The following is a 21946-nucleotide window of genomic DNA, read 5'->3' on the forward strand; positions in this document are numbered from 1 at the left end:
ATTTTTTTAACCCCTAATCTGCCGATCGCACACCGCCGCCACCTACATTATCCCTATGAACCCCTAATCTGCTGCCCCTAACATCACCTACATAATATTTATTAACCCCTAATCTGCCCCCCCAATGTCGCCGCTACCTACCTACACTTATTAACCCCTAATCTGCCGACTGGATCTCGCCGCTACTCTAATAAAGTTATTAACCCTTAAACCGCCGCTCTCCCGCCTCGCAAACACTATAATAAATTGTATTAACCCCTAATCTGCCCTCCCTAACATCGCCGCCACCTAACTTCAAGTATTAACCCCTAATTTGCCGACCGGACCTCACCGCTACTCTAATAAATGTATTAACCCCTAAAGCTAAGTCTAACCCTAACTCTAACACCCCCCTAAATTAAATATAATTTTAATCTAACAAAATAAATATTAATTTAATATACAATAGCTATTAAATTGTTATTTACTATTTAATAGCTACCTAGTTAAAATAATTACAAAATTACCTGTAAAATAAATCCTAACCTAAGTTACAATTAAACCTAACACTACACTATCAATAAATAAATTAAATAAATTACCTACAATTACCTACAATTAAATAAACTAAACTAAATTACAAAAAAAAAAAAACTAAATTACAAAAAAATTAAAAAAGATTATAAGAATTGTAAGCTAATTACACCTACTCTAAGCCCCCTAATAAAACAAAGCCCCCCAAAATAAAAAAAATTCCCTACCCTAATCTAAATTACAAAAGTTAACAGCTCTATTACCAGCCCTTAAAAGGGCTTTTTGCAGGGCATGCCCCAAAGTAATCAGCTCTTTTGCCTGTAAAAAAAAAACACAATACCAACCCCCAACATTTACAACCCACCACCCACATACCCAAACCCCCCTTAAATAAACCTAACACTACCCCCTGAAGATCTCCCAACCTTGAGCCGTGTTCACCCAGCTGGGCACCGATGGACCAAAAGAGGACATCCGGAGCGGCAGAAGTCTTCATCCTATCCGGGCAGAAGAGGACATCCGGACCGGCAAACATCTTCATCCAAACGGCATCTTCTATCTTCATCCATCCGACGAGGAGCGGCTCCATCTTCAAGACCTCCGGCGCGGAACATCCTCCTTCCCTGACGACTATCTGACGAATGAAGGTTCCTTTAAGTGACGTCATCCAAGATGGCGTCCCTCGAATTCTGATTGGCTGATAGGATTCTATCAGCCAATCAGAATTAAGGTAGGAAAAATCTGATTGGCTGATTCAATCAGCCAATCAGATTGAGCTCGCATTCTATTGGCTGATCGGAACAGCCAATAGAATGTGAGCTCAATCTGATTGGCTGATTGGATCAGCCAATCGGATTGAACTTGAATCTGATTGGCTGATTCAATCAGCCAATCAGATTTTTCCTACCTTAATTCCGATTGGCTGATAGAATCCTATCAGCCAATTGGAATTTGAGGGACGCCATCTTGGATGACATCACTTAAAAGAACCTTCATTCGTCGGGTAGTCGTCGGGGAAGGAGGATGTTCCGCGCCGGAGGTCTTGAAGAATGGAGCCGCTCCTCGTCGGATGGATGAAGATAGAAGATGCCGCTTGGATGAAGATGTCTGCCGGTCCGGATGTCCTCTTCTGCCCGGATAGGATGAAGACTTCTGCCGCTCTGGATATCCTTTTTTGGTCCATCGGTGCCCGGCTGGGTGAACACGGCTCAAGGTAGGGAGATCTTCAGGGGGGTAGAGTTAGGTTTATTTAAGGGGGGTTTGAGTTAGAGTAGGGGTATGTGGGTGGTGGGTTGTAATGTTGGGGGGTGGTATTGTGTGTTTTTTTACAGGCAAAAGAGCTGATTACTTTGGGGCATGCCCCGCAAAAAGCCCTTTTAAGGGCTGGTAATAGAGCTGTTAACTTTTGTAATTTAGATTAGGGTAGAGAAATTTGATTATTTTGGGGGCCTTTGTTATTTTATTAGGGGGCTTAGAGTAGGTGTAATTAGCTTAAAATTCTTGTAATCTTTTTTTATTTTTTGTAATTTAGTGTTTGTTTTTTTTGTAATTTAGTTTAGTTTATTTAATTGTAGGTAATTTATTTAATTTATTTAATTATAATGTAGTGTTAGGTTTAATTGTGACTTAGGTTAGGATTTATTTTACAGGTAATTTTGTAATTATTTTAACTAGGTAGCTATTAAATAGTTAATAACTATTTAATAGCTATTGTTCCTAGTTAAAATAAATACAAAGTTGCCTGTAAAATAAATATAAATCCTAAAATAGCTACAATATAATTATTTCTTATATTGTAGCTATATTAGGGTTTATTTTACAGGTAAGTATTTAGTTTTAAATAGGAATACTTTAGTTAATAAGATTTAATGTATTTCGGTATAATAAAATTATATTTAACTTAGGGGGGTGTTAGGGATAGGGTTAGACTTAGCTTTAGGGGTTAATACATTTATTAGAGTAGCGGCGAGGTCCGGTCGGCAGATTAGGGGTTAATACTTGAAGTTAGGTGGCGGTCGATGTTAGAGAGGGCAGATTAGGGGTTAATACTATTTATTATAGGGTTTGCGAGGCGGGAGTCGGCGGTTTAGGGGTTAATAACTTTATTAGAGTAGCGGCGAGGTCCCGTCGGCAGATTAGGGGTTAATAAGTGTAGGTAAGGTAGCGGCGATGTGGGGGGGCAGATTAGGGGTTAATAAATATAATATAGGGGTCGGCGGTGTTAGGGGCAGCAGATTAGGGGTTCATAGGGATAATGTAGGTTGCAGTGGTGTCCGGAGCGGCAGATTAGGGGTTAATAATAATATGCAGGTGTCAGCGATAGCGGGGGTGGCAGATTAGGGGTTAATAAGTGTAAGGTTATGGGCGTTTATACTCGGGGTACATGTTAGGGTGTTAGGTGCAGACTTAGAAACTGTTTCCCCATAGGAAACAATGGGGCTGCGTTAGGAGCTTAACGCTGCTTTTTTGCAGGTGTTAGGTTTTTTTTCTGCCCAAACTGCCCCATTGTTTCCTATGGGGGAATCGTGCTCGAGCACGTTTTTTCCAGCTAGCCGCTGCCGTAAGCAACGCTGGTATTGAGGGTTGAAGTGGCGGTAAATATGCCTTTACTCTCCCTTTTTGGAGCCTAACGCAGCCCTTCAGAGAACTCTCAATACCAGCGTTGTTTAGAAGCAGCGCTAGAAAAAAAAGACGCGTAGCTAAAGCACCCCTTCGGCCTCAAAACTCTAAATCTAGGTGTTAGTTTCTTATTTTTTTTATATAGCAGCTACAATATTTTTTCGTTGCTAATAGAATGTGTATTATTTTATAATTATATCTGTCTAGAGAGTAGTCTTTTTTTTTTTTTTTTTTTTTGCATATTTTTTCCTACAGTCTTAATGATGCATAGTGGTTGCACCTGGTAGACTATTCCCTCCGTTCTGTATTCAAATTGTGTTAAACCTTCACAGTCTATAAGGATTTAGATCAGTTTAATAAGTTTCACTTTTTGACGTTTTTATTTAGATACGTTTGTTGATTATAGTTTTTGGTTTAAATTATATGAACTTATAATATACAAATTAGAATTCTAACAAAAAAACAATGTGTTAGTGCAAAAAGGATATGTCCAAAAAAGTGAATTGGAGACTAAATCCCAACTCCAAATGTGCATAAGTGATCCCAGGGATTATTTCTCAGTGGAAATGAATGCTGCAGTAGAACTCCAAGGGTTAACCTCAAATGGTTTGCAGTTCGTAATCATAGACATTGTTTACAATATACAGTCTGTGTAATATACGGATGTTCCAGCTGTGGTTGTTCTCTGTAAACCCCTGTGATTTTAACACACGTTTTAATAAATTGTTGTAACATTCATCTGAGTCCACTTCTATCTGCTCCTGCTGGAGTCTCCCATTGCTTTTATATCTAGTGCTTGATGTGAAGCTCTGCAGTGAGTATACAACTTACATGTGAATTAACCCTGTAGTCTCACAGGACTTCACCATTGGCAGCACTGATCTGTTTTATTTGAGGTTAACCCTTGGAGTTTGACTGCAGCATTCATTTCCACTGAGAAATAATCCCTGGGATCACTTATGCACATTTGGAGTTGGGATTTAGTCTCCAATTGACTTTTTTGGACATATCCTTATTGCACTAACACGTTGTTTATTGTTTGTGTTTTAACAGGTTAATAATTTTCTTTTTGTGTAAAATAGAATTTTGTCAACTCAAAGCTTGAGAGTCTGAAAAATTATCGTATGTGCACTAATAAATTATCTATATATTTCTTGTACGCCCATGTACCATTTTAAGTATTAATAAAACAAAGATAAAAAAAGAAAGTTAATTTGACACATTAAATTTACTTGGTCTAATTTTATTAATTAGTAACCATGGAGAATACCCAATAAGAGGTAGAGATTAGAAGGATGACAATACAAGATGGTTTCTCAGGGGCGGGACATATTGGCACACAGGAGTGGCAGAAGAGGCAGAGCCCTGGCTGGTACACGTAGCTCTGGTAGATATGAGAGAGGGGATCTGATGTAAACAATTTAGCTTCAGTTGTTCTTTCAGCTAAAGAACTCCTCCTCCTCCCTTAGTTCTTCCTCTCGCCGTCTCTGTACTTCTAGATCTTTATTTATCCAATACTCCAAAAGCTTCCATTTTACTTCTTTTGTGCTGTCTGTCTGTACTGCTTTATCTTTGGTTTCAATTTGAGCTATTGAAATAAAAAAGAATTACAAATTAGGAAATGTTACTCTTATAACATTATGTATCTTATGGAGGACTATAAATAGCAATTTATGTTATATAAATGATCATTTACAGCTGTATGTCCCTTGTATCCCCTCATGGGATACTGATATGTGTGATATTAACCAGTATTAAAGCACATTTATTCTGGCTTGTATTTTATTCTGTGATACAGCTAGCAATATAACATCTATATCTGTGAGTTCTACCAGACCAGTACAATTCACTTGTAAAAACTTAACTGTGATTGTTGCTATATAAATATAAAACGTGTTACCTACTTTTGTGTTAATATAGTGTAACACTAATGAGCATGAATTGCTTACCTAGGGTTAGGTTTATATCATTTATTCTCCATTGTGTGTATAGTGAGACTTTTTATTTACTATTAATTAATCTTTTCTCACCTTCCCCTGATTTTTCATCCTTCGTCTTCTGCACTTTCACCTCCTCCTCGTCTTCCTCCTTCGGTTCCACCTCCATTTTCTCCTTCTTTTCTTTCTTTGTTTTCTTTTTTAACCTCTTCTCCTTTTTCAGAGAAGCTTGAAAATAAAAATAAAACTAAATAACATATTCTTGTATAATACACCATGCACATTATATACATATACAGTCTCACAATATATTGATAGAACTTATTATCATTTTATAGAAGTCCTGTTTCATACTAACTTAAATGTTCTTACAATCTAATCACTGTGACACCACAATATAGATCATTAGATCCGCTACAGTAACTTTATATGTAAATAGATTTTCTCTCTAACTCTAGGATTGCTCAGTGCATTTACTGTCTGTACCTCTTCCTATTGCTCTCACTCTATCTCATTGCACTACAATATTCCTATTTATACCTCCTCCTATTGTCCTATAAAGCTTCTAATTCCTCCTTATATTCTATACAACTTCTTACAGCTTCATTCATTTTTACCATTTGTAACTGCTTATAATACCCAATTCAACTCTAACATTTCTCTTATTGCCTCCTATTGCCCCATATTGCATCCCTGTAATTAGCCTATGGTGCTAGCCCCTAGTTTTGTACCATACAGTCTCCCCTATAACCTTCCATATTTTATCCTTACTAATGAGTTACATTCCCCTCATATAAACAGCATGTAAGTTCTGTTACCTTTCCTGATGACGGGGCTGATGTTTGGTTGCTCCTCATCAGGAAGTTTGGATTTTCTAAAAACATAAAAAACAATATTAAAATTATATTTTTGTCAGAACATTCTTAGTCATTAACCAGTTGAGTTTATATAAAAGGGAAATCATTGTAAAAGATAACGCAGAGCTCCACACCAGGACTGTACCACAAAACACAGAACAGTTGAAAGCTCTGCATTTAATGTGTATGTAAATCATGTGACATGCAGCACATTATCACTGAAGTTACTGATGATTTAATAGAGGGGCACTGGTGTAGCACAACCTCATGACCAGCAGATGGCAGCACCTCAGCTTCATACCACTGTAAGGCAACAGTGAGGTGGGCATGATTACTGCTCGGCTGAACCTGCCTTGTCATGATCTGTGATCAGTATTACACAGTGAAAAGCTTGTTCTACCCAGAATCTGTAGCGCAGATGAGTTATTTTATACCCACCAAAATGGTCTAGGAGAGGCCTGTTATGTAAATTAGCTTCTATATGAATTACAGAATTACATTTATTATCACAATTTAGTAAAATATTTTACCTTTTTACATCAATTGTGATTATAAAAGCAGCAATTCTATAAATATAGAGGGAAGGAAGCTAAAACTACTTAGTGTGTGTTACATTTGTGCCCAGCCGCCTCTCTGATGATGCTCACTTGTTTTGCAAATAAAAAGAAAAGCTGAATAAATAAAAATGTAAAAGTGGAAAATATATTTATATATATATAAGATTAGTTTGTGTGTGTATATAGACAAACAACATACATAAGTGTAGTTGCACCCAGCAGTGTAATGTCCGTTTATATGTCACAGCATTTCTGTTGTCTTGTGACTTTAGTGGGCTGCACAGATGTATTATATATACTGATATAAATATATAAACAGTACGGCTAAATAGTATAGATGAGTTTATTATGGGAGGCAGCTCCCTGTAACTTACCGGATGCTCATCCTAAGCGCCCATCCTCCAATAATAATAATTATGAGGGCAAAGACTCCCACACCAGCAAATGCGTATACTGTAGAGAAACAGCAGGTAAAACAGTGTTATTTATACAATAGACTTTACCAGTATTGAGATCATTATTAAGTACAATGAAATAAACGTGGCACATTATATCTTCTACCTTTAGCAGGCCATGTGTTTAACAAGTGTTGTGTTAATAAATGACACCTATGTATCAAGCTGTTTGTGAGGTGAGGTGAGGTGATGACATCATATGAATTAGAATCTGTAAATGACTGCAGTGACAGACAGGAGTAATAGTTAAAGGGTCACTGCAGTTTTATCTAGCAGATAGTATATTAATATATAACTGTAGTATAATTTACAGGGCACATGACTAGATGTGTATGAGAGTTTTTCTACAATTTTATTTTAATAAAAGTTTTTTTTATTCACTTACCTGAATTATTCAGTCCAGCCAGAAATCCTGTAAAAAATGACAATAAAAGTTAGAAGTATATAAAATAAATGCTTGTTATTCATAGTTTTTTTTATAATTATTACCAAACTCTCTATAACTAAGACAATTCATAAATTATGCATTTAAACTATACAGCCTGTAAACACAGAATAAATCATTAGGCTGACTAATATTATATTCTTACCATTTGCTAATGCAGTCTTGAATGCCTCACAATGCCTTATCAGTTGGTACACAAGTAGATAATGCTGTTAGAGGTAATTCTACAGGATGTAGTCAAGTTATGTGACATCCCTGATTTATCTTTATATGTTTGTGACACCTCAAGAACAATATAAATACAACACAATAATAAAACAACTATTATGATCTGCAGTCTGTGTAGCCAGTAGTGTAAGATAAAGGTGACGTTAAGATATTTAAGATGTAGTGAGTTTATAATCTAAGAAATACCTAATGAGCATTCTGGTATCTGTTAACCCTTAGCTCTAATTCTGTGTGACACGAATCTGAGAGCTGTGATAGATCATGTTGCTGACACCTTATATGATTTTCCCTGGACAAATAAAGTTTCCCAAACTGAAGTTTATTGACTTCCTGATGAACTTTTTGAATAATCATGGGATTATTTTTTGTTTTTTGAAACCTAATACTTTTCCATCTACATTCTTTACTTCCCCCATGCAAATATATATTGGTAATATTTACCTATTTACTTGCACACTCTATAGTGAATTAACTGTATAGATGTTTAATATAGCAACCACTTCTGTGACGCCAATAAAACAGAGCAATAAAACATAATGGGATCAATCACAATTGTGTAGAAAAATGTATGAAATTATATATCTAAAAAAAGTCCCAACAGACTTCAATGGTGGTTTTCTGTATAAAAATATTATATACATTTTGCTAAAGGCTTGTAATTGACCCCCATTTTAGTTAATTAACCCTCTGTAGTGAGGAGACACATCAGACAGTACAGCCTACCGGAAGCGATTATCTATAACAAACTGAAGTCATTAGTGAGGAAGGATATAGACTTTACCTTGCGTGGTGATCACAGGTGTCCCCAAGACAGTTTGGAACATAAAAAGAATTATATAAATCGCCAAGTAGAAACAAGCCATGTTAGCTGTAGTCCACTCTCACAGAAAATGACTGTGCTGACTGGCTGCAGCTGAGGTATAATAGTGTGTGATGTCACTGTTGTATTGTGTGAAGTTGTGATATTGTGACATCATTTCCTTTGGCAACATCTGGCCAAACAGATTTACCCACTGATAATTATGAATCTGTATTTTATTATAGTATGGGGTTTTGTAAACTTCTCTTTCTGTATGTATTAATAATCACATTATCCTCAGCTTCTATAAAATGGTAACAAAAACACTGCCCTCTGAATTGATACTGAGGGCCCTGTTTAGTATACTGAGGGCAGAAAGATTCCCAAGTAGGGTAACATGTCCGCCTGCATACACAGGGAGAGAAGCATCATTTACTGCTAGAATTTATCATTGCACAAACAATGTCTTGTACATCAAGGTCCACTGCTCTCATACAACCAATTTCATGAATGGAAGGCTTGTCAAGCATGCATTTTTGTAATGTTTTTAGTCTGTCACAGGTTAGAAAGCAACATTATAAACAAGGATGGTTCATGGAGGCTGTGTTGGATCTCAGGGCCCTGAACAACTCCTTATGTTCAAGTTTAAGATAAAGGGGCCAATTTATCATGGCCCAAATGGTGCCAAATACCCCTGTTTCCGCCCGAGACTTCAGGCTCACCGGAAACAGGAGTTAAGAAGCAACAGTCGGGTTGATCGGTATTTATCGATGTCTGGCGGACATCATTGCTACAGTGGATCATGTCCACCAGACAAATGATAAATCGGCCCCTATGTCTCTTCTGCTTCTAATCAATCTAATAACACAGGATATATATCTTCTGTGACTAGATCTTATGGATACTTATTTCACATCCCCATAGCAAATGTAGTTCTTGGCTTCTGAGCAGCAAGTTAGAATTTCCAGTCTGCTGTACTTTCATTTGGTATTTACATAATTTACAAATTAGGGAGACAAGGATAACTTGGCTACAGCAGTCTTTAATACTAGCTAACTGGCGGTCTAGGGGCTACATACGGTCCTCTACACTATCTTTTGCAGCTCCAGGGAAAAATCAGAAATAGCAATGACCCACTGATAGCTCAGTGTGCGCTATATCAATATTGCAGGCCCACGCTAAACTAGCGCGCAATCTGGTATTACAAGGTAAAAAATAATTACCATGTTTAGCATTGCCAAAATCTCTTTAGCGTACCATATACTTTCAAAGTATAGAAAGGACGTGCTAAACATCCCTCATATTACAAATCGTAACTTATTTGGTATGCTTGAGCTCAAAAATTAGTGAGACTTAAAACCTAATGTAAAGTGTCAGGGCTAGAATAAAAGTAGAATAAAAATAGAATAAAAAACATCTACATATATATTAAATATAAAGTATATGTTTGCTAATGAAATAAATGTATTAAAAAGTGTTTTAAAGGGATATGGTATATAACTGACTGTTTGGCATATCTACTGTATCTAATTATATATAACTATACACACATATATATATATATATATATATATATATATATATATATATATATATATATATATATATATGCAGTATAATAAAAATGCATTTTCTTCTGAAAACTAAAAATGTGGGGGTTGCAGGGGGGAGAGACAGCAGAAATAGGGTATCCAGTAGGCTTTTGCATTCAGATCCCTCGTTAGGATCCAAATGCGGAAGTAAGCCGGATTGATTCTGGTACAAAATCACCACATTAAGATCTGGATCTACACACTCTTTACATGGTGATCTTGCACCAGAATTAATCTGGCTCCGAAAAGAGCCAAATAGCGCTTACTTCCGCATTCGGTTCCTGACTAAGAATATTATCAAAAATGAAAGATTAATGATTTTTTTCTTCCCCAATATAGAGCTAGATTATAAGGGGATCTCTATTTTTAGCGCAGGATGCACTCATTGGGTTAGTGCGACTGAACACCTCGCATAAAGTGTAAGGGTTAAATAAAATGTGCATGACACACAACAAAATACATTAAAATAAAGTGTTAAACTTATATAAACAGTTTCTGATAAAAATATTTATATAAATATTAATACATTTTTTATAAGGGTTCTTAAAAGGTATATGGTATATAACAAGGTATTTGACTGGAAAGAGCTATAATGTGTGTGTGTGTGTGTGTATATATACTGTATGTATATATACTGTATGTATATATATATATATATATATATTTATTAAATCTCCAGAAGTAAGGGCACTCACAGGACTTGAAAATTGTAAAAAAAATATATTTTTTAATTAATTTCATCATATACATGTCAGTAGACGTTTCTGCTACACATTTAGCCTTTTTCAAAACAATCTAAAACCATAATATACATAAATCAATTGATGGCGCATATATAAGCAATTACATTAAAACAAACAAATTGATTAAACACTATAACTCATAGTGCTGTGGGCAAGAAAACCACCCTAAAACAATCCCAATGGTGAAAACTTAAAAACTGAACCCTTCATCAGTTATACATTGAAGCATTTAAACTGATACTGCTAGAACAGGTTTATAGCATGAAATAGTATCTAATGTAATTGTCAATAGAGACGACAGCTGAATGAACTTTGATACAAATCATATACGTATACACACAGGTACTATTCAATTTAGAGCAGAATAATTTGGATTTTAGGCATAATAGCCAGTTTACTAGAACTGACATAGAATACCGGTTACTGCTCTGTACCACAAAAAAATCACGGGTCTAAAACAAACCTTAAAGACCAAAACTACTGGCCCAATATGTTATCAGTTAAACATAGTTATATATCCAGACATTACATATGCCTGTGAACCAAGCATGCCTGAACTTACATTAAAGGGACAGTCAACACCCATGAAAACTTTATCCCATACCTTAGATCAACAAAAAAAAAATGAGCCTGCACCGCATCACATCTTCAATACCATTAACGTTAGGTGTCTAAGCTTCGAATGAACATTTTGTTTTTAGCGGTAGATATGGCCGCCAAACTCCCCCCACTGTTACGTAGGAGGCTTCTTCTCAAAGTCTTCAGCCAATGAGAATCAAATCCTCGGCTAGATTCTTTAGCCGAGTTCACGGAGACAATTTATATTTCTAATAGCGAGCGCACTACAATTATATAGCGCATGCACATTCGAAATAGAACAGTGTCCCTCTGAACGATTATTGAATTAAAACAAGAAGGGGACGGAGGAGTAGGGGGAGGAGTTTGGTGGCCATATCTACCGCTGAAAACTAAATGTTCATTCGAAGATTAGACACCTAACATTAGTGGTATTGAAGATGGGATATGGTGCAGGCTCATTTTTTTTTTTTTTGATCTAACGTATGGGATAAAGTTTTCATGGGTGTTGACTGTCCCTTTAACACCAAATAAATTATACTTTAACAAACGATAACATATTGGGCCAGTAGGTTTGGGGGCCTATTTATGATGGTGTGAGGGGACATGATTCGATATAGCGGATCATGTCCGCTGCACATCGATAAATGCCGACAGCATACGCTGTCGGCATTTATCATTGCACCAGCAGTTCTTGTGAACTGATGGTGCAATACCGCCCCCTGCAGATTTGCGGCCAATTGGCCACTAGCAGGGGGTGTCAATCAACCTGTTTATATTTGATCGGGTTGATTTCTCTCGATTTCTGTCCGCCGCCTCAGAGCAGGCGGACAGGTTATGGAGCAGCGGTCTGAAGGCTCACTGGAAACACGGGCATCAAGCTCAATATGGAGGTTGATAAATATGCCCCTTGGTCTTTAAGGTTTGTTTTAGACCCGTGATTTTTTGTGGTACAGAGCAGTAACCGGTATTCTATGTCAGTTCTAGTAAACTGGCTATTATGCTTAAAATCCAAATTATTCTGCTCTAAATTGAATAGTACCTGTGTGTATACGTATATTACGCTTTGTATCAAAGTTCATTCAGCTGCCGTCTCTATTGACAATTACATTAGATACTATTTCATGCTATAAACCTGTTCTAGCAGTATCAGTTTAAATGCTTCAATGTATAATTGATGAAGGGTTCAGTTTCTAAGTTTTCACCATTGGGATTGTTTTAGGGTGGTTTTCTTGCCCACAGCACTATGAGTTACAGTGTTTAATCAATTTGTTTGTTTTAATGTAATTGTTTATATATGCGCCATCAATTGATTTATGTATATTATGGTTTTAGATTGAAACGTCGACTGACATGTATATGATGAAATTAATGAAATAAAAGTTTTTCTACAATGTTCAAGTCCTGTGAATGCCCTTACTTCTGGAGATTTACTGCATATTTATGGAGGAGTCACCCAGGCAATGGATGAGCTAAGGCTTAGTGAGTGAGTGCATGAAGAATGGATTTTATATATATATATATATATATATATACACACACACACACAGGTATATGGCTAAATATGTGTATGGGTGTATACAGTGGGTATAGAAAAGAACCACCCCCCTTGAAAATAATCACATTTTGTTGCTTTGGAGGCTGAAATAAGGACAGACACAGTTTTTGTTTATACAGTTGTATTTACTCAGTGCAACTTAACATTCAAGTTAAAGATATAACACCAACATGTCAATTCAAAACAGAATCACTGAGTTGGAAAAAGGATCACCCCCTTGTGTCAGTATTTTGTTGAACCACCTTTAGCTTTAATTACAGCATTTAGTCTGTTGGGATATGTCTCTACTACCTTTGCACATCTATACTCTGCAATATTTGCCCACTCTTCTAAGCAGAACTTCTCCAGTTCCGTTACATTTGATGGTGACCTTTTGTGGACTGCAGTCTTCAAGTCATGCCACAGATATTCAATAGGGTTTAAGTCTGGGCTCTGACTAGGCCATGCAAATACATTTACATTTTTCTCCTTCAACCACTGAGTGGTCATTTTTGCTGTGTGCTTTGGGTCATTGTCATGTTGGAAGGTAAACCTTCCCATTGACAACTTCCTAGCAGAGGGCAGCAGATTTTCCTCAAGAATTTGACTGTATTTTGCCGTATCCATTATTACTTCTATCCTGACAAATTCTCCAGTGACTGCTGCAGAGAACCCCCCCCCCATAACACGAAATTACCACCTCCATGCTTTACTGTAGATATGGTGTTCCTGCAACTGATTCAGAGTTGTTGTGGACCTCTTGGTAGCCTCTCCTGATTTTTTCATCCAGTTTGGAGCGAAGTCCTGATCTAGAGAGGGTCTGTGTTGTACCAAATACCTTCCACTACTTAATAATAGACTACACTGTGTTTCTAGACATTGATAAAGCCTTTGAAATTTTCTTGTATCCATCTCCTGACTTGTGCCTGTCCACAACTTTATCCTGGAGATCTTTTGACAGTGCCTTGACACCCATAGTTGATTGTTTGCTTAAGTTGCACTACCAGGGACTGAGATGCTCCAGGAAAGCTCTTTTTATGCTGAGCTAATCCATATGCTCACAGCTGATCACAGTTGAAGGTCAAATGGCTTAGTGTGTGCCGTTGAGAAGGTGACTAGCTACACCTGATTGAGTTTACAAATAATTTTAGGAGGGGATGATCCTTTTTCCAACTCAGTGATTCTGTTTTTGAATTTTTTGTTGTCTGACATGTTGGTGTTATAGCTTTCACTTAAATTTTATAAGTTGCACTGAGTAATTACAACTGGATAAACAAAAACTGTGTCTATCTTTATTTCAGGCTGCAAAGCAATTAAATGTGATTATTTTCAAGGGGGGGTGTGTGTGTGTGTGATTCTTTTCAATACCCACTGTATATGCATATATGTATATACATGTGTATTTATATGTTTATATATGTATATAAATATATATATATATATATATATATATAAAAAATAATAAAATAATATTTTCTTCTATGTGAAAAACATTGAAATGTAAAATATTCATAAGTACCTTCGGGTTTAGCGATGTATGTCTTACGTGGTGTCACAAGTGACAAGTACTATTTTTTTTTAAAGCAGGCTCCATTACAGTCTAGACCAAAAAGCAGTAAACAGGGGGGCTACAAATGGTTAAAATGCAAATTGTAAATTCTATCAGGCTTCACTTAAAAACAATATAAGGATTATGCAAACAATATGTTATAAAATATAATGTGTAAAATCCAACCTTCAGTGGTTAATAGAAAGTCCCAATTGTAGATGATGAATATAATCAAGGGTAAAGTTCATAAAAGGTTGCTCTCCTCTTCACAAAAGTAGTGGCATAGATCTGCAGATTCAAACAAACAAGAGAGGGGCACCTCATATAATGATAGTATCACATGGTATCAACCAATTACATTTAGGAAAGGAATGATGTGCATAACAAAGGTTTACTGACATTTCTTCAGAGCACCCTTATGTGCTGGTAGTTGTAAGCTGATATATTCAGGTGTATAAGCTCACCCATTCCTGGTGGCCGGCACATGACAAAGGGTTCCTTCCAAGCATCCGGCTTTACTCTGCTGTACTGAATATACTTCAAATTTGCTAGTAAAACACTTGTTAATTAAAAAGTGCAAGTTAAAAACAAAGCAGTATGTAACAGGGATGCTCTTAGACTTCTGCAACGCGTTTCTTGGAGTAAAACTGTTTCATCAGGCTTTCATTGAATTCTAGGGGTGAAAGAGTTCTATGTGGTCATGATATCCGAAGTCCTGAAGTTAGTACAAATCAGGTATTCGCTCTTGCGCAAACAATTTACTCTTACATTAAAAGTTTACCTCCAGTGGTTTTTGCCCACGTGCAAAAAAATGATTTATTGCGTCACTTGTAATCTGGGCCATAATAGGTGTTTGTGAATTGCTTTGTCCATTGTTGTTTTATTTTTTGTGCCTTGTGTTTGTAGATAGAAGAGTTTTTTTTAAGGGTAGCTTAATTTTTGGGCTTAGGTAATTAAACAGTTTTTTATTTTTAAAAAGAGTGTTTTGTGTTTAGTAATAGTTAGCGATAGTTGCTAGGGGGATATTAGGGGTAGGGTTAGGTGGTGAGGTAAATAGGGGAGGATAGCTTATGGGCTGGGGTGGCTTTGTGCTGCCTAGTGGGATAGGCCCAGAGGGGAGGGAGGAGATAGGTAGAGTGTCTCACCTTACAACAGCAAAGCCTAGAGTAGGGACACAGGTAGGGAGGCCTGAGTATGTAGAGGATAGGAGGACTCAGGCCATAGGGACAGATCAAGAAGATAGGACTGGTCCTTCATCACAGGTGGGAGGGCACACACAGAATCCTAGGAAGAGGAAGGAGCGGTATGTATGTATTGGGTACTTGTAAAGCACGGCTAATAACCCATAAGGGTCTCAAGGCGCTGTTCATTTTATCAACCTTAGAAGGATGAAAGGCTGAGTGGACCTCACCAGGGATTGAACCTGCAACCCTTGGGTTGCTACAGAGCTCAGCCACAGTGCCTTAGCATGCTGAGCTATCTGTCCAACTTGCTGAGCTATCTGTCCGGCTCAGTGAGGTGGAGAAATTGGCTATGATAGAGGCCTATGTCCCAAAAGCCCCACAGTTGGAGAGGCTTGATTTGGCTAGCAAAATTTGACGCCAGCTATGGGAGGAAATCAGGGAGGCTTGTAAAGCAGTGATTAAATGGCCCACGAAGAGAAGAGATGACTGTGGCATCTTTTGAAGGGCAGTTGTGTTAGTATTTCTGGCAATACATAATCTCAAACACTACAAGTCCCTTGCTGAAAGTGCTGATGATCTATTCAGGAACGCTAGCCATACAATTCAGCTGTGCAAGTGTTTCTGCTATGGGCTTAACCCTGTTTCTTTATTACAGCATAAAGATTCAAACGCAACTTTTTCATAGACATGCTCAATCATGTTTTCTTTAAATTTCACTGATTAAAAAAATGCCAACTCCACAAATCAATTACACATATTAATAGACATTGTGCAGTGTCATTTAGATTTTTTGTTTGTTATTGGAAACATGTTTCTTGTTCTAGTAAGTACATTTATTAAGTTTTCATTTGCTTAAAAGTGAACTATATAATATCTGAATTAAAATTAAAATTGTATTTCTTTATTTCATGCAGCATCGCCAGAGCAGGTTAAAGAGGCCCTTCACGAGGAGGAACCCCCCATGGAGGGTCCTTCTTGCAGCTCCTGGCAGAACATGGGGATCCAGTTTATGGAATGCAGGATCAGCCACCCATCCCACAGCTTGTACGTAATGTCTCCCCTCTGACTCAGAGAGCGAACTATGCCCTGCTCACCCTGGGAGAAGTTTGCACACAGACCCTTTCCCCTCAGCCCCTGGATCTATCCTACCCTGTGAGGCCTACCCAGCATTTCCCAAAACCTCTACCACCACCCGCATCACCAGTGCTTTATGCCCCACCTGTGCTCTATGTCCGCACCACCTCCAAAAGCTTTACCACCTCCACTGACTTCACCAAAATGGGAAGGAGCAGATGGAGACAGGATAAGGGCCTTCGTGTCTGCTTTTGAATTGTACACCCAAGAAAGTCTTCAGGTGCAGAGGAAGATGGTGAAAGAGATGCAAGAACTGTGCAAAAAAATAAGACACAACCGCCTGATGGAGAAACTGGGGGGGGTGCCTGCAACAAGAAAGGGGCTCCATGACCACAGAGCACACATGTGGTACCGCACCCTGATGCTACCCCTCCTAAACCGGTTGCTCTGGCCTTGCTCTCCTGTGCTTCCTGATTTTTTTTGCCTCTAGAGTCAGCCTCAACCTACTCCTTCTCATAAATTCTGAGGTGTTTCCCTCCCCCCCCATTACTCACGCACCAATGATATATCTGGATTCATTATTTGAATCTATGCTAACATATTTTAGATTTACAGCTAATATAGAGAACAATTGATGTATTTAAGTAAGGTATTGAGGCCCATTTATCAAGCTCCGTATGGCGCTTGTGGGCCCGTGTTTCTTGCAAGTCTTCAGACTCACCAGAAACAGCAGTTATGAAGCAGCAGTCTAAAGACCGCTGCTCCATAACCCTGTCCGCTTGCTCTGAGCAGGCGAAAAGGAATCGCCACAATTCAACCTGATCGAGTATGATCGGGTTGATTGACACCTCCCTGCTTGGCCACGAGTCTGCAGGGGGCGGCGTTGCACCAGCAGTTCTTGTGAGCTGCTGGTGTAATGCTGAATAATGAGAGCGTATTGCTCTCCGCATTCAGCGAGGTCTTGCAGACCTGATCCGCACCATCGGATCAGGTCCGCAAGACCTTTGATAAATAGGCCTCTTTGTATTTAATTTAGCATACTTAACTTATTCCAATGCATAACTGATATGTTCAATATATTGGATCTCTCTCAACGTCTGCATCGGCACCTGTAGACTTTCTTTGGAGTACGATGTTAAAAAATACAAAAAATCTCTCATTCGTTCTCTGTCTCCTTCCCCTTTTGTTGCAGACATTTATAAGTCATGATATCTATAAAAGTCTTACGTATTCCATCATATCAATTATTTGTTATATGTAATGGCACAAGAAAATGTAAAATCCATGCAAATGACTATCATGGACTGTGTCTTTAAAGGGACACTGAACCCAAATGTTTTCTTTCGTGATTCAGATAGAGCATGCAATTTTAAAGCAACTTTCTAATTTACTCCTATTATCAATTTTTCTTCGTTCTCTTGCTATCTTTATTTGCATCTAAGCTAAGGAGCCAGACATTTTTTTGTTCAGTATACTGGATAGCACTTGTTTATTGGTGGGTGAATTTATCCACCAATCAGCAAGAACAATCCAGGTTGTTCACCAAAAATGGGCCGGCATCTAAACTTACATTCTTGCTTTTCAAATAAAGATACCAAGAGAATGAAAACTATTTGATAATAGGAGTACATAAGAAAGTTGCTTAAAATTGCATGCTCTATCTGAATCACAAAAGAAAAAAATTGGGTTCAGTGTCCCTATAATTTCTCAAAGATCAACATCCTTGTATGGCTTATGGACTATGTTATTCCATACTTGGGATTCAATCATGGACTGTGTCTTTAATTGCTCACAAAACAACCTCCAGATATGGCCTATGGACTGTTTAATGGCATATGTGTGCTACAATCATGGACTGTGTTACTTATTGCTCACAAAGCAACCTCCTTATATGGAGCAAGGGCAGTTTTATGGCATACGTGTGCTACAATCATGGACTGTGTCTTTAATTGCTCTCAAAGCAACCTCCAGATATGGCCTGTTGACTCTTTAGAGGCATAGGTGTGCTATAATCATGGACTGTGTCTTTAATTGCTCTCAAAGCAACCTCCAGGTATGACCTATGGACTGTTTAATGTATTTGTGTGCTACCAAGAGAATGAAAACTATTTGATAATAGGAGTACATAAGAAAGTTGCTTAAAATTGCATGCTCTATCTGAATCACAAAAGAAAAAATTTGGGTTCAGTGTCCCTATAATTTCTCAAAGATCAACATCCTTGTATGGCTTATGGACTGTGTTATTCCATACTTGGGATTCAATCATGGACTGTGTCTTTAATTGCTCACAAAACAACCTCCAGATATGGCCTATGGACTGTTTAATGGCATATGTGTGCTACAATCATGGACTGTGTTACTTATTGCTCACAAAGCAACCTCCTTATATGGAGCAAGGACAGTTTTATGGCATACGTGTGCTATAATCATGGACTGTGTCTTTAATTGCTCTCAAAGCAACCTCCAGATATGGCCTGTGGACTGTTTAGAAGCATATATGTGCTACAATCATGAACTGTGTCTTTAATTGCTCAATAAACAACCTCCAGGTATGACCTATGGACTGTTTAATGACATACATGTGCTACAATCATGGACTGTGTCTTTAATTGCTCTCAAAGCAACCTCCTTGTATGGAGCAAGGACTGTTTAATAGCATACGTGTGCTACAATCATGGACTTTGTTACTTATTGCTCACAATAACACAGAGAATTATCTCTTTCTGATTCCTGGTACCCTGACACTGTGTTACTCATTGTTCACAAAGCGACCTCCTTATATGGAGCAAGGACTGTGTAATGGCATACGAGTGCTACAATCATGGACTGTGTCTTTAATTGCTCGCAAAGAGACCTCCTTGAATGGAGCAAGGACTATTTAATGGCATTTGTGTGCTACAATCAGGGACTGTGTCTTTAATGGCTCACAATGCAACCTCCAGGTATGGCCTGTGGACTGATTAGAGGCATACATGTGCTACAATCATGGACTGTGTCTTTAATTGCTCACAAAGCAACATCTAGGTATGGCCTGTGGACTGTTTAGAGGCATACATGTGTATTTTATTTTTAAGTATAGCAAATCCACAAGAGGATACAGCAAAAATTCTGTCAAGAGAGCAAAATATAAATGACAACCGGAAAGTATTACAGAATGATCAAACATTAAATCATGCAACAGCGGCCAGAATCTCTGTAGGATATCGAAGACCTATTAGTCTGAAAGAAAAACTAGTCACAAGTCACTTTGTACGCACTACAAGAAAAAAGGAAACTGACCCAGGCATGTATCCCTGTGGAACATGCTCTGTCTGCACATGCTCTGACTGTGTCTTTTATTGCTCACAATGCAACCTCCAGGTATGGCCTGTGGACTGTTTAGAGGCATACATGTGCTACAATCATGGACTGTGTCTTTAATTGCTCACAAAGCAACATCTAGGTATGGCCTGTGGACTGTTTAGAGGCATACATGTGCTACTATCATGGACTGTGTTACTTATGGCTAACAAAGCAATCTCGTTGTATGGAGGAAGGACTATTTAATAGCATACATGTGCTACAATCATGGACTGTGTTACTTATTGCTCACAAAGCAATCATGGACTGTGTCTTTAATTGCTCTTCTTCAGCATTAGTGAAATGTGCATCAGGGGAGCCATCTATGGAGGACATCTCCATGTCTTAATTGCTTGTCTTCAGCTAGATGATTCTCTCAAATATTATGTAGCGGTTAATTAATCAGTATTAAGATTAATTTAGCTCCCGAATTGAAGGATTTTAGACATCAGTCTAGGGGTGCTTGGCTTACCAATTGGATCATACTAGTTTGTATTATCTACCCAACGCACCACAGAATCCGAATAATACAATATAACAATTTATTACCGCATTTATATTATTTTCAAACTTAGCTAAGATAATGTGTTTTTAATTTTGATTTTGGTTTGAATGGACAATTGAATGAGCGTGTTGGAATGCTATTAACCATATTTTATTTTTAAGTATAGCAAATCCACAAGAGGATACAGCAAAAATTCTGTCAAGAGAGCAAAATATAAAGCATTACACAGAGAACAACTATTACTCCCAAGAGATAAAACACAAAATGAAGCATACCCAAGATTAATAACTACCTACAACCCCCAAATGACACAAGTAATTAAGATCATAAATGACAACCGGAAATTATTACAGAATGATCAAACATTAAATCATGCAACAGCGGCCAGAATCTCTGTAGGATATCGAAGACCTATTTATTAGTTTGAAAGAAAAACTAGTCACAAGTCACTTTGTTCGCACTACAAGAAAAAAGGACACTGACCCAGGCATGTATCCCTGTGGAACATGCTCTGCCTGCACATATGCGTTGAAAATCAAAAATATTACTGCTAAAACAGGAAAGAACCGCATTTTACCATCTCACTTCTCATGTAGAACCATAGGGGTGGTATATGCACTGTACTGTTAATGCAAAATGACCTATGTCGGTATATCGACAAGACAAGTAAGAGTCCAAATTCTTGAACATGCTAATAATCTAAAAAATGGCACCAGAGATGGTAAAAATTGACATCTGTTGCTAAACATTTTCAACAACATCACAATAGCAGCACAACATGCCTGAAATATACTGTCAGTCAAAAAGTCCCCCTTGGTATTAGGGGTGGCAATGTGGAAAAGTCACTGTTAAAAATGCAAATGGATCTATTTATTAAATAAAACCACATGGTATGAATGACTATTTGGCTATTTATAGTTTTCTATATTCATCAGTAACTCACCATCTGTAATATTACACTTATTAAATGTATATATCATATGTTTTATGCAAATTCACTTTCCTTGTCACAATATTCATAAAATAATATATCACTTATCACATCCCCCCTTTTTCCTTTTTATTTGACTTGAGTTTATTTGCACTTATGCACAATTTATTATTTTGGACATCACTTTAGATTACCATTATTGTTATTTTTTTTCGCCAACACTATATTAATCTGATTATATACTTTATATAATCTCTTTCATAATCATTTAATATTTTCACCAGTCACTGTATATTCATTCTCCATGTTATGGTAATATCGCATAAGAGATCCATCTCCTAATATGCAGCACATTTAATATAGAATAACTGTGTGTTTCAGTGGTATACAACATGATGCATAATATACCTATTGGATTTGATATGAACGATCATCAGTATATCTAACATAACAACTGGAAGTTAGGAAATTCCATCATCACTATGCAGCCTGCAGTTATAACATAC

The 21946-nt window shown here is 37.4% G+C and overlaps 1 protein-coding gene across 1 annotated transcript; it reads right to left on the minus strand.

Annotated features, from left to right (window-relative positions):
• Positions 1 to 4359: 4359 nt before the first annotated feature.
• On the minus strand, positions 4360 to 14629 carry LOC128636225 (uncharacterized protein DDB_G0286299-like). The gene is made up of 6 exons (XM_053689267.1): positions 14594 to 14629; positions 7324 to 7350; positions 6858 to 6936; positions 5888 to 5943; positions 5163 to 5297; positions 4360 to 4720 (listed from the first exon to the last, which is right to left on the minus strand). Exons 3-6 carry the CDS (start codon positions 6866 to 6868, stop codon positions 4572 to 4574), a joined length of 351 nt encoding a protein of 116 aa, XP_053545242.1. The 5' UTR covers positions 6869 to 6936; positions 7324 to 7350; positions 14594 to 14629; the 3' UTR covers positions 4360 to 4571.
• Between the last annotated feature and the right edge of the window lie 7317 nt (positions 14630 to 21946).

Source organism: Bombina bombina, chromosome 1 (genome assembly GCF_027579735.1).
Source record: "Bombina bombina isolate aBomBom1 chromosome 1, aBomBom1.pri, whole genome shotgun sequence".
NCBI classification, from domain to species: Eukaryota; Metazoa; Chordata; class Amphibia; order Anura; family Bombinatoridae; genus Bombina; species Bombina bombina.